This window comes from Eretmochelys imbricata, chromosome 1, assembly GCF_965152235.1.
Source record: "Eretmochelys imbricata isolate rEreImb1 chromosome 1, rEreImb1.hap1, whole genome shotgun sequence".
NCBI lineage: Eukaryota > Metazoa > Chordata > Testudines > Cheloniidae > Eretmochelys > Eretmochelys imbricata.
In genome coordinates this window covers 119384926-119397927 of record NC_135572.1, presented here as the reverse complement: position 1 = coordinate 119397927, position 13002 = coordinate 119384926, and the positions used below count along the sequence as shown (strand labels likewise).

Below are 13002 nucleotides of genomic sequence, written 5' to 3'. Positions count from 1 at the left end.
TTTGTTTGAGCATAAGCTGTGGTGAGCTACAGCTCACTTTATTGTATGCATCCGATGAAGTGAGCTGTAGCTCACCAAAGCTCATGCTCAAATAAATTGGTTAGTCTCTAAGGTGCCACAAGTACTCCTGTTCTTCTTAAGGCAGATTATGAAATCCTTGATTAGGGCCGGATCCCCGCGCCCTAGGGCCGGGCGCCCGCTCTCCGCCAGCCCCACGGGGTGCGAATGCGAAGTGGGGAGTAACCCCGGGTGTCCCTACCGCCCCTGTCTGTCCTTACAAGGCTACCCCGGAAGCCGCCGCTCCCGCCGCCTTACACAGTTTCCTGCTCCCGGGGACCCGCAGGACCGAGGAGCGGCACGTGGGGGCTGAGCGTAGGCGGGGGAACTTGCCCTGCGGCCGGCCCCGGGGAGGCGCCCCTGCAGCTGCAGTTTCGGGGACAAAATGCAGGTGAGGAGCCGCGAGCGCCGTGGGGAGGTCCCCGGGGAGGCAGGCAGGCCGGGGGAAGGGCTCGCAAAGCCCCCGCGCTGCGGCCTGGATCCGGCCGCCCCTGGCGGGGATCGGCGGGGAGGGGGGTGTCTCCTGGCCCCAGCTGCAGCGTGGCCCGTAAGGGGCCTGCTCCGCTCGGCGCAGCCGGGGGCTCGCTCGGGGCCTCCCGCGGGCAGGGCGCCGCTGTGCGCTGGCCGGGCTGCAAGGCGGGGCGGGGGGAGCGCTGGCCAGCCATGGCCACATAAGGAGCGCGCTGCGGGCTCGCTTTGCACTTCCTGGGTCTCGGGTTACAAAATGTTGCGTGGGGGTTGCTCCTTGCAAGGGGGAAAAGCCTCCGTCGCGACTCCCCTTCCGCCTGATCTGGGCACGCGTCTTGCCTTGCTAATAGCCAGCGGGGGCCTGCAGCATTGGGGCTGGGCTCCCACTCGGGCGGCGAGACAGGATGGGTGCGATGACATCTGCTGCTGGACCGGCTTCTGTTGGGGAGGGACACGCTATGGAGCAGCCCGGAAGGACAGCACTGAGTGGCTCCCAGGCTTGTTTCTTTCGCCTGTGGAAGTTGGTCCAAATAAAAGAGATGACCTCACCCACCTTGTCTCTCTAATATCCTGGGGTCCACACAACTACAGCAGCACTACAGGAAACTTCAACTCTGTCAAAACACACTTCCCACGCTGTGGGCTGAAGAGGCAGGGAGAAGGGCGGGGTACCAGGCCCTGAGCTTAGCCTGACCACAATCATATTTATTACAAGTGAAAAATTCCAATACTGCCTCAGAATAAAGCCAGGTTTCAGAGTAACAGCCGTGTTAGTCTGTATTCGCAAAAAGAAAAAGAGTACTTGTGGCACCTTAGAGACTAACCAATTTATTTGAGCATGAGCTTTCGTGAGCTACAGCTCACTTCATCGGATGCATACTGTGGAAACTGCAGAAGACATTATATACACAGAGACCATGAAACAATACCCCCTCCCACCTCACTCTCCTGCTGGTAATAGCTTATCTAAAGTGATCATCAAGTTGTGTGTGTGTGGCCCAACTTGATGATCACTTTAGATAAGCTATTACCAGCAGGAGAGTGGGGTGGGAGGAGGTATTGTTTCATGGTCTCTGTGTATATGTCTTCTGCAGTTTCCACAGTATGCATCCGATGAAGTGAGCTGTAGCTCACGAAAGCTTATGCTGAAATAAATTGGTTAGTTTTTAAGGTGCCACAAGTACTCCTTTTTGTGAATACAGACTAACATGGCTGTTACTCTGAAACTGTGTAAATGGTGACTTGACATGTACTGACATGCTTTGTCTTTATTTTGATGTCCTGCAAAGCATTGTCTGCCACAAGATCTTGCAGTCAGAAAGGTTAATGCTTATGTAAAGTGTGGTCTTAGTCTGGGTAACATTGTGGAACTGATTGTTTATTGTCTCAGAGCTCAGATGAAATTTGTTTGGCTTACAAGAAAAAAAGTTGGTTTGTTTTCCTAGGTGACAGACTTACAAATACACCCGGGCTCTGGAAACCTACTTGAATTGTTTCTGGCTTGTGCATCACCACGAATAATACAATTTTGCTGGCCGATTTCTGCCTTCAGTGGCACTTGTGCACCTACAAAATTTGAAATTGCAATAGGAAATTACAGTGCTATTGATCTGTGACCCAGAAAGATAGAGCCCATCTCGATCTTCCAAAGCTATATTGTCTGGAGAGTTTATAGAAGTACATCTTGCATTAGTCACCCAAGTAATCTATACAGATACTGAAGTGATGGGAAACATGCAAGTATTTGAGTGACTCCCTGAATTAACAAAGTAAGGAAGCATTAGTCCCATGGTGTAGACTTGAACTAAGGAACAAGGAGTGTATGGCAGAGCCACTAATTTAACCTATATGTCCTCAGTCCCAGTTCATTGCCTTAATTACACACCGCTCTTTCAAGTACATGTGGGGAGCAGACATCTATAAATCTCAAAATAAAGAAAACCTAAATCAACTCCCCTGACTCCCACAATTTTATTATAACTCCAAGGTGTATAGTATGTGTTATGCGTCTGACCCTCTGTTCAGCGTTCCTTTGTCTTATCCTGAGAGGGATATAAAATCACTTTGGTTCTGGTTAGTGGTGGCTGTATGTATTAAAAACAGTATTATTTTTTACAACTTACTTTGATATCTTTCTGTTCAGATAGTAAAACAAACTGTTGGAAAAGTTAGGCATTACATCTAAATGTTGCCAATGAACAATAACAAATTGCAAGAACAGACTTTTTTTAAAAAAAGTTCCCACCTGGAAGGAAATGACAAAAGTACCTACTGCTTCTGTTTTGTTGGAATCCCAAACCCAGTATGTTCTGAACCTTAAATTAGTCCTTGTCTCCACACACCTTTTATATAAAGGTTTGTTTGTTTAAACCAGTACAAAACCCTGTTTTGGTTCAAGATGCTTACGTAGATTTAGCTAAACTTGATTCCGTAGTGATCTGAGCTAAACCCAAATAAATGTGTTTTTTCACAGACTGGTGCAATTTTAAAAAAATTGGTTTTAAAATCTATTTTAAGTTAAACTGGTGAAACTTCTTTGGGTTGAAAAAGCCAGTGTGACAGGAGCGATTATTGGAGAACTGCTATTTGCACAGTTGGTGAATATTTTCTGATTGGAAAAAAAGGAAATTTTCTTTTCTTTTTTTCTAGCTAGCTGTGCCCATAGGGAGGTCACAGGTCCTGTGACCTCTGTTGTCTTTTTTTTTTTTTTTTTTTTAAGGAAAAGCAAACTCCTGATACAGACGGGTTTCAGAGTAGCAGCCATGTTAGTCTGTATCCACAAAAAGAACAGGAGTACTTGTGACACCTTAGAAACTAACAAATTTATTTGAGCATAAGCTTTCGTGGTCTACAGCCCACTTCATCGGATGCATGCATGCAGACACCCTGCTTCTTCTTTCCCTGCCCTCCCACCCAGATCATCTTTCCTTTCCCCAAGTAAGAGAGTTACAAACTGTGCTGCAGCATTCTTCTTTTGAGAACCTGCAGAAGCCCTTCTTTCCATCCTACCTCAAAACCCTACAGGGGTGGAGCAAGGTACCAGCTTCTTTGCAAGGCACTATCCCCTGTTCAGGCCTGAACAGAAATCCATCATCAGGAGAATCTGTGTGTGTTTTCAGTTGCAGGCACAACAAAATCACTACTCCAGTAATGTGGTATGTCTCGGGGGGGAATCCAACCCGCACATCCTCCCCCTCAACAACAACAACAACAAAAAAGCAAAGCTGATTGGGGCTCAGTTGTGGACGTGGTAGAAGTGTTCCTTCAGTGTGAAACATACACATCCTCCATTTTGTTCTGTTTTAGGACCCTAGTGCAGATACAGAGTGGAATGACATTTTGCGTAAGAAGGGCATCCTCCCTTCCAAGGAAAAGCCGAAAGAGCATGAGGAGGCAGTGGAGGAGCAGGAGCAGCAAAGACTTCAGCAGAACTCTGTTGGTGAGTGATCAGGAAATAAGAGGAGCAGAAAGCTAAATCCTGAGCCACTGCTGTATTAGCATGTCCAGTGACCATGGTAGATAAAAATCAATTATTTGATTTTTTTTCCCCCCGTAGGTTTTTTCCTCAAAAAGCATTTTATCAAAAAAATCCGATCTAAAGATAGTTTTGATTAAGATACATTGTAGCTCAAAGATCTCTCATCATGGAATAGGGATTATAAATTCTAATTCTGTAGTATGAGACAATATATTCAAGTAATGTTTAAGAAAAGTTTTGTAAATGAGTTCCAATAATTCATGGATTAGGGACCCAATTTTATGGGGTTCCACAGGCTTCTGTATAGATTATTTAGGTTAATCTTTCTATCTACCCAATGGGACTCAGTGCTCAGTCTAGAAGATACCATCAGAGATGCTTAGTTTTGCAGTTCTCAAACTGGATTTGTGTCTCCAGAAGTAACATGCTTGTTAACAGCAAAAATGTTTTTAAATAAATAACATAATATATAGAGGTGAGAATAACAGACCTCAACTCTGCTGTCCCTCTGCAAATTTGTGTACACAGAGTCAATCCCTTACCTCTCTCTAAAATTTCGAAAGATTCAGTGAATAGAAGATTGTTGGGGGCAGAATAGATCTGGACAAGGAGAAGAAGTCTGGAAATAAATGTGAGAAGCGAGGGACATATGCTTGTTAAACTATTATATGTTTGCTGTTGAAGAAAAAAATCCAGAATACTTAAGGTTGTTGTTTTAGTTAAATAAAACAATTTAAATGTCTGTCTGGTGGTGTTCTCCTCCTAATATAGTATGGCAAGAAAATCCTATTAATGATAGTTCACCTCCTAATGACTTCATAAATATCTGCTTCAATTACCTTTTGGTAAATGAAATAACCAAACAATCATTCATTTTCTGATATAGGTGTAAAACTAATCTGAAATGTTTTCAAAATAAATCCCTGTTTAAAAATGTATAGTGTGTACCTTCTAAAAATGAAACCTACATCTATCTCTGAGTTGTGAAGAATATGTATTAAGGTTATAACAACCAACAAGAATGCACTTTTATGTAGAAATCCATGATTAAATTAAGTCTTCCTGAGTAGTGATTTAAATCAGTTTGATTTGATTTAAATCAAATCCACCCTGCCAATCACTTTAAAATGTCCAAATGAAAAACAACCTTTTCTCCTGTAACTTAGGGGATACCAAGAGTAGGCCTCATATGACATGTTTTGCTTGTTACAACATAGCAGAATTGGCAGAATTCATTTTTTTTTTTTTTTTACAACTTTGGCAGATATTATCTATTGGTTTTTCTGCAATTTTTAGATTTCTTTTATAGATTTTTAATTCCCACAGTTACCAGAAATTATTGGTGGGGGGAGGGGAGGGGGCAGACAATTATTTTGTGATCGAATCTCAATTTCTACTGTCATGAAAGTTAAAGCTTTATGAGCTGTTAAAAGATAAATTGTGAACATCACATGTCAAAATATACAAAGTAAATATCTTTAAATCAATAAGTCATACATGTTTTTCCTATTCATTTACTAGTCCGTTTGTAACAAATCTAAATCACTGGACTTTGGCTCTAGTAAATTCTCAAGCAGCATTTTTCTTACTTTATCTTTAAAATTTGATTTATTATCTATGGGGGAAAAAAAGTTCATTGGTCTGTGTGTCCATATACGGTTATGACACTCAGCACCCCTGAATTCACCCTCTACACGCTATTGTAATAATCTTTGTACAAAATATGCCTTGTGAGGTATCATTTGAAAACTCATAGACGTTAGACGATCATGATGGTCCCTTCTGACCTTAGACTGAACTGCATACCGCAGGCCAGAGAACCTCACCCACCCACTCCTGTAATAGACCCGTAACCACTGTTTTGTTTCTTGCATTTGTTCAGAAAGTAGATATTGCTATTAAGTTTTTTGTTTCCTTTTTCCTCATGTTGTGGATTTTCCATTTCAGGTGGCTATATTTGAAATCTTCCATTGTTGTATGTAGTACAGTTGCAGACATGTTAGTCCCAGGTTATTGGAGAGAGCAGGTGGGTGAGGTGTTATCTTTTTTTGGACCAGCTTCTGTTAGTGAGAGAGGCAAGCTTTCCAGACACGCACAGCTCCTCTTCAGGTCTGGGAAAGATATTCTGAACAGGTGGAACAGATTGTTTTGCGTAAGAAGTTAGCACTTATACTAAGGGACTGTTTGAGGCCCATTAATGCCTCTGCAGTCATGGGACAAAAAGGGGGATGTGGGTTACAGATTGTTGTTGTAATAAGTCATAAATCTAGTGTCTGTGTTCAGTCCATAATTTCTCATAACTTTGCTAGACACTAATTTAAGCTCCCAGGCTCATCTTTTGAAAGTGTTGTGCAGGTTTCCTTTGAGGATAAGGACGGCTAGGTCAGCTATAGAGCGATCGCTTTGTGGAAAGTACCCACCTACTGGTGATAGTTTTTTGTGTGTGTCTTTTATCATTTTCCTATGAGAGTTCATTTGAGAGCATAGTGATGATCTGGTTTCACCCACATAGTTGCTAATGGGGCATTTAGTGCCCTGGATGAGGTACACCACATGGTGTGATAGGCATGTGTCGGATCCCTGGATCTTGAAAGATATGCTTTGGTGAGTGATGATCATTGTAGCAGTGGAGATATGTCTGCAGGTTTTGCATCTGTTCTGGCAGGTTCTGGTGCTGCTTTGAGCTGGTGTGTCCGGGTATTTGGGGAGCTTCATTCTGATGATGAGCTTGGAGAGGCTTGGGGGTTGTTTGAAGGCCAGGGTGTGTGTGTCAGGAAAGACTTATTTCAGGATGGGGTCCCCGTTGAGAATGGGTTGTAGTTCATAGAATCATAGAAAATTAGGGTTGGACGAGACCTCAGGAGGTCATTAGTTTGATAGTACCCCATATGGGTTCCAGTACAGGGTGGTAGGCTACAATAAGGGGGGTGCGGTTGGAGGGGTTTTTGTTTCTGTATTGAAGCAGGTTCTCTAAGGCTATTTGGATGGCCCATTCCATGATGTGATATACTTCTCTGGACTTATTCTGCTTATTGATTTTCAAAAGAAACAGATATAATTGTCTAAAATAAGGTTCGGCTTGGCTATAGTTATGAATTTGCAAAATATTCAAATAACCCTGGGATAGAGGCAAGGGAACAGAGCTGATGATGGTGTGAGGCTGGTGACTGTAATCCTAAATTTCGTGACTTGTTTAAATTGTTAGAACCTTATTTGTAATGCAGTACATGTTTGTTCAGTGGGATCACAGGATAATCAACAAGAACTGATGCTTAGAAGGGAAAAGTTTCACTTTAGTAACTTTGATCAAGTATTTGCAGTTATATCCCAGATATTTACAATTGTAAATCTGTGGAGAGGAGTGCTGATAAAGCTCTGACTATCCCTCTTTCCGCTCTAAGGGCTGAGTTTGAGGGTTTCTCAACTCCCTTCTCCGATCATTGTAAGTGGTCTTACTGTGTTATCTTGTTCAATAGCTTAGAAAAACAGCAGAAAATAACATGCATTTTCTCAAGAGGAAAAATGCATGACGTGGGGTTACAAACTTGCACAGGTTAATCTTTCTTCTCTTGTGGAATATTGCTAATCGTATATTTCTCCCCCTCCAGTGAAAACATATGAAGACATGACTTTGGAGGAGCTAGAAGAAAATGAAGATGAGTTTAATGAGGAAGATGAGCAAGCTATCAAAATGTACAGGTGAGAGCAGTTTGCAGAATTGTCTAAATGAAACTATGTTGGTTACCTCCTTGCACTCTAATACAATGCAATTGGAATTCCATTTTCCTGAAGAGAAGGCGAGGAAGGATGTCCTTAATAAGGCCCAAGACAGGGAGCTGGAAAATCTGGGGTTTGTACCCTAATCTGAAAGACTTCTTAATATCCTTAACTAAGCCACTTGGGTCTACATCTTGGATACCCTATTTAGGGTTCCATTTTTCATAGGTACTCTTAATGCATAACCCAAGTTGAAGTCAATGGGTGCAAAGAGCCTCCGCAGATCAGATCTTGGGTTCAGCACCTAACTTATTGAAGACGTCTAAAAATTTTGGCCTTAATGAAACTGAGGAAAAGAGATTTTGGGTCTGAATCTCTACCATGTTTTTCCTTGAGCAGTCATTTATATCTGTTTAGTGTGGAAGTCTAAAAACTCTGTCTTTCTGATTTGATAATATTTTGTATAGCTATAAATGACAGCTCAAGGTGCAGGATAGTGGAGAGCTCGTCCTTAAGTATTTTTAACTACTTAACTCTATCTCAGGGACAAAATATATTTTTATGCACAATGTCTAAAGCTGAATATTGTGACTTTATTCCACTGTGATACAAACATTAATCAATTTTACACTGCTCTTATATTTAAATGCAAAACTATGTAAACTCTCCTTCACTACCCTGGTGCTTAGAGACCTGTACACTTCATCTCTGCAGACTAGGCTTCAAAACCCGTAACTTTGATTGTCTAATCATTGCTCTGTTATACAAGTGTATCTGTTTGTTTGATTTCTCTTCCATCGTTCCCCTCCTTGTTGTATAGACAGCAAAGGATAGCAGAATGGAAAGCAACTCAAATAAAGAACAAATTTGGGGAAATTCTGGAGATTTCAGGACAGGATTATGTTCAAGAAGTTACCAAAGCTGGCAAGGGTATATGGGTAATCCTGCATCTTTACAAACAAGGGTAAGTAAGCTGTTTTTAAACACTTAGCATTTTCAGATGCTATTAGTGAACAATGCTAATACCGTTAGACAAGTGAATAACTGTCTTATGGCCATTTTGAAAGAATTAATTTCAGAATTCTATCAGTTAAAATTAAGGAAAACCACACTCCTTACGCTTATCGCTTACGACCAAAGTCTACTGAAACTTCACTACAGAGAGCTTCTGGGGACAGACTTAATCCTTTTCTGTATAAAAGCACTTGAGGCTATGCACACGAGATCACCAGCTTCCTTACCTATCCAATGGAGTTCTATGTGGCCCATCTTTTGTTGCGCAAAATTTGGGTGAGCAAGGTACTCAACCCCACTGACATTATAAAGTAGCTTTCCAAGGAAGTTGTCACTACTTTTAGAAATAAATCTGTGTGTTATAGAAATGATTCTAAAAACTTGCTTGTTCATTGTCTTTAATTTAAATTACACTAATCAGCTCTTCACAGCACACAATATTTTGTTCATTTAACAATACAAATAGAAGTTTGATTCTTTTCTTTAAAAAGCTGTTATTTCTCTCCACCTTGTGTCTACTTTTTTAGCATGCACTAGTCACAGAAATGGCATCTTGTAAACTAACTTTGTTCTATAATAAGAGTGGGAAATCTTAGTTCAGCTACTGTAACAAATGACTCTAATGGCTTTAAACTTACATGTATACTGGAGTGATGGGCACTGTAGTAATATCTATACATTGTTTTATACATTTGTATTTCCATAAGTACTGTTAAATAGGTTGGTACTTCTAACTTTCCATGTGGAAGGGACTACTCTTGATATTCTGTCTCTTAGCTCTTCTTTTTATCTGTTTTTTTTTAACAGAATTCCCCTCTGTACCTTAATAAATCAGCATTTGAGTGGACTTGCCAGGAAGTTCCCAGACGTCAAATTTATCAAAGCCATTTCTACAACCTGCATACCCAACTACCCTGATAGGAACCTGCCTACAATTTTCACATACTTTGAAGGAGATATCAAGGCCCAGTTTGTTGGGCCCCTGGTGTTTGGTGGCATGAACCTGACAAGAGACGGTAAGCAGCTGATCTAGTATCTTGTAGAGGAAAAGCAGAATGTCAATAACCAGTTTAATTAATCTTCCCTATGTTATGCTTGCACTGACCCTCAGAATGCAGGGGCTGGGAATTGGTGACAGGAGGAAAAAAGTGTAATAGAAAGGTCACATGATTATTTACATTTCTCATGTACATCTTCTGATTCAACAGTATATTTTAAGCAGTAAAATATATACACACTTTCTGTCATTTCTTCCCTCCAAAGTTGTTTGTACCTGAATTCCCTGACCATCCTCCGCTTGTCTTATAACCTGTGCTGCTCGGTTGTGTGGTGTTAGAGTTCTTCTCTCTTACCTTCCTGACCCACGGACTCTGTTCCTTAGTCACTATGCCCATACCTCCCAAGAGGCAACGTTTTCCCCAGCTCCACTGGGGCTGGGAGCTTGAAGATTCCCCCATCTCCCCGCCCCTCTGCATCTCTGGCAGTAGCTGGGGTCTCTCTCACCTCTCTGAAGTAGAGCCTGAATCTGAGCTCTGAGAGAAAGTGTCGCAGTCTCACATTGTTCTAGAGTGGGCAGGAGGCACTTACATGAGGTGCCCTGTGGGGGTGGGGACGCTACTTTTTCTCTGGAGGTCAGGGCTCAGTTTAGTCCATATTCCCCTATTGCAAATAATCTAGGCACAGACCACCAGTGTTACTGAACCTTTTAACATACTTGATGCAAATGTTTGATAAGCATATCATGTGCTCTGTACATGAGGTCTGACAAGGTATTTCAGCACTGGGTGTTTTATTCCTATGAATGTTGTTGTTCTTCAAGCTTGTCTGCAAAAGCATTTCTTTGAAAGTGGAGGGAAGGGGAACAAAATTCTTCTTAAATGGTGCATCAAGATGAAGGATGTTGGCTGTAAAACGATACTTCCTGCATATTGGAAACTGAATGAAACCCTTTAGCCTGATTTAATAGGGGATTTTATTATACTTAAAATGATATTGTTAAATTTCTCAATGCTTCTGTCCAGTTACCTTTAAATAAATTTGAGGCTGCCGTCGAAGTATACCACAAATAAAAGGCATTTCAAGCGCTGTATTTAACTAGATCACTTAGCTATTTTGCAATAGCGTGCTAATAGACTTTCACTAATCAAAGTTGTGGTTTAACTAAAATCCTGGTCTTTTCACATTCTCTGTGTATTACTCTACAGTAAGCATTCCTGACTTTCCAGTGGAAAATTCACTAATGAGAGCATTGCTTTGGGAACAACTACATCTAAATGTGGAGATTGGCTAGTTGTACATCAAAGTGAGAAATAATTTAAAGGTTCTATTTTTATCAGTTCTCCATTTCTAAGAACATAAGAATGGCCATACTGGGTCAGACCAATGGTCCGTCTAGCCCAGTGTCCTGTCTTTCAACTTTAGCCAGTGCCAGGTACTTCAGAGGGAATGAACAGAACAGGGCAATTTATCAAGGGATCCATCCCCTGTTTTCCAGTCCCAGCTTCTGACAGTCAGAGGCTTAGGGACATCCAAAGCATGCATCCCTTCATGTAAAGTAATTGGTATCTAAAGTAATTGATTTTCAGGTTCCTGGGGATAAGTGTTACCCACCTCAGGTTAGTCATCACATAAGGTTCACCTCTGCACTCTGAATTCTTTTTCTTTTGGTCTATGAAACTGGGTGATTTATCTGTGATTGAGGAGAATGTGAGGTTATATTCATTTCCTTTTTGTCTAACAGAATTAGATTTTAATGATTGGATTGCCAGCAGGACTAGGAGAGAGGCTTCTGCTGAATGTGTGGTATTGACTTTCTTCCACTTCGAGGAAGAAATCCAATGTGAGCCTATATAATAATAGGCCTGCTATCAGGAAGGAGATCCTTCTCTTGTAAAGGATCTAATCCACGCAAGGGGTGCGGGAAGTGGCTGAATTGTATTTTTAAAGTTTCCCTGTAAAAATATCTAATTCAGATGTGTAAATGGAATTGTTACAGTTTTTTTCCTTCTGTTAAGTAATCTATTCTTTGTGTCTTCCTACCACTCAGTCATTATATAACTCAAGAAACTTTTACCCTCTTGCAGTGTTTTCACCAGTTGGAGTGCACCACGCAATAGTCTGTATCATACATGCTTTAAAATTCACAAGACAATCTGCAAACACAGTGTGTAAAATGTTGTATGTTTCATATAGTAAAGGCTTTGTATGCTACAGAAAAGAGAAGGCTGATCCTGAAAGTGCATATGCTGTTCCTCCAACCTCATGGGGCACTCTTTTTTTTTCTTAATTCCATGTAGAACTGGAGTGGAAGATTTCAGAGTCGGGTGCAGTCAAGACCGATCTAGAAGAAAACCCCAGGAAACAGATCCAGGACCAGTTGATATCCTCAGTCAGGAGCTCTGTTCCAACAAGGAGGGACAGCGACTCTGAAGATGATTAATTCCTATACCAACGTGTACGATTGATACAGTACATTTTCAGCCAAAGCTCATATCCAATACACTGGATGAAACCCAGATGTCACACTTTAATCTTTCCACTGAAGGCTCTGAATTATGGAAGAATAGATTTTCAAGATAAAAAGTTTGAAATTGCTAATAAAACTGCTATCTATTACAACTTTGTTTAAAATCCAGAACAGTTTTTGAAAGACTTTTATAAATGGAAATACAGTAAATCTTACCCTGCGTTTTGAAAAATAGTTATAGTAGGAAGAGTGATCCTTTTTCCTCTTGTTTTGGTAAATCTTTGTGACAGAGAGAGGCTTACATGTTTAAGTACCAAATGGTATGGTACATAGTGTATTGATTTTAAGTAACTTATATTCATGTTTCAGAGTAACAGCCGTGTTAGTCTGTATTCGCAAAAAGAAAAGGAGGACTTGTGGCACCTTAGAGACTAACCAATTTATTTGAGCATAAGCTTTCATGAGCTACAGCTCACTTATCGAAGTGAGCTGTAGCTCATGAAAGCTTATGCTCAAATAAATTGGTTAGTCTCTAAGGTGCCACAAGTACTCCTTTTCTTTTTATATTCATGTAAATACATTATACATATCTAAGTTACAGTGCACCATTTATTGCAACAGTGCAGTAAGTTCAGGCTTCAGAGTCCTGTTGTTTATCAAGATGTCTATTCTGGGCACTGAGAGAGGCAAGCTTGCCTCAAGGACAGTCTCTGACCTGGAGAATACACAGCTGACTAAGGCTATAACTTTATCAAATTAGTGTTGCTACCAAACTGGTGCCTCTCATTTGCAATGGAAGTAA

General features: G+C 41.0%; 1 protein-coding gene across 1 annotated transcript; it reads left to right on the top strand.

Annotated features, from left to right (window-relative positions):
* The first annotated feature begins 291 nt into the window (after positions 1-291).
* PDCL3 (phosducin like 3) lies at positions 292-12352 on the top strand. Its single transcript, XM_077807108.1, has 6 exons — positions 292-448; positions 3832-3964; positions 7612-7702; positions 8541-8684; positions 9542-9750; positions 12031-12352. Exons 1-6 carry the CDS (start codon positions 443-445, stop codon positions 12171-12173), a joined length of 726 nt encoding a protein of 241 aa, XP_077663234.1. The 5' UTR covers positions 292-442; the 3' UTR covers positions 12174-12352.
* Positions 12353-13002: the final 650 nt, after the last annotated feature.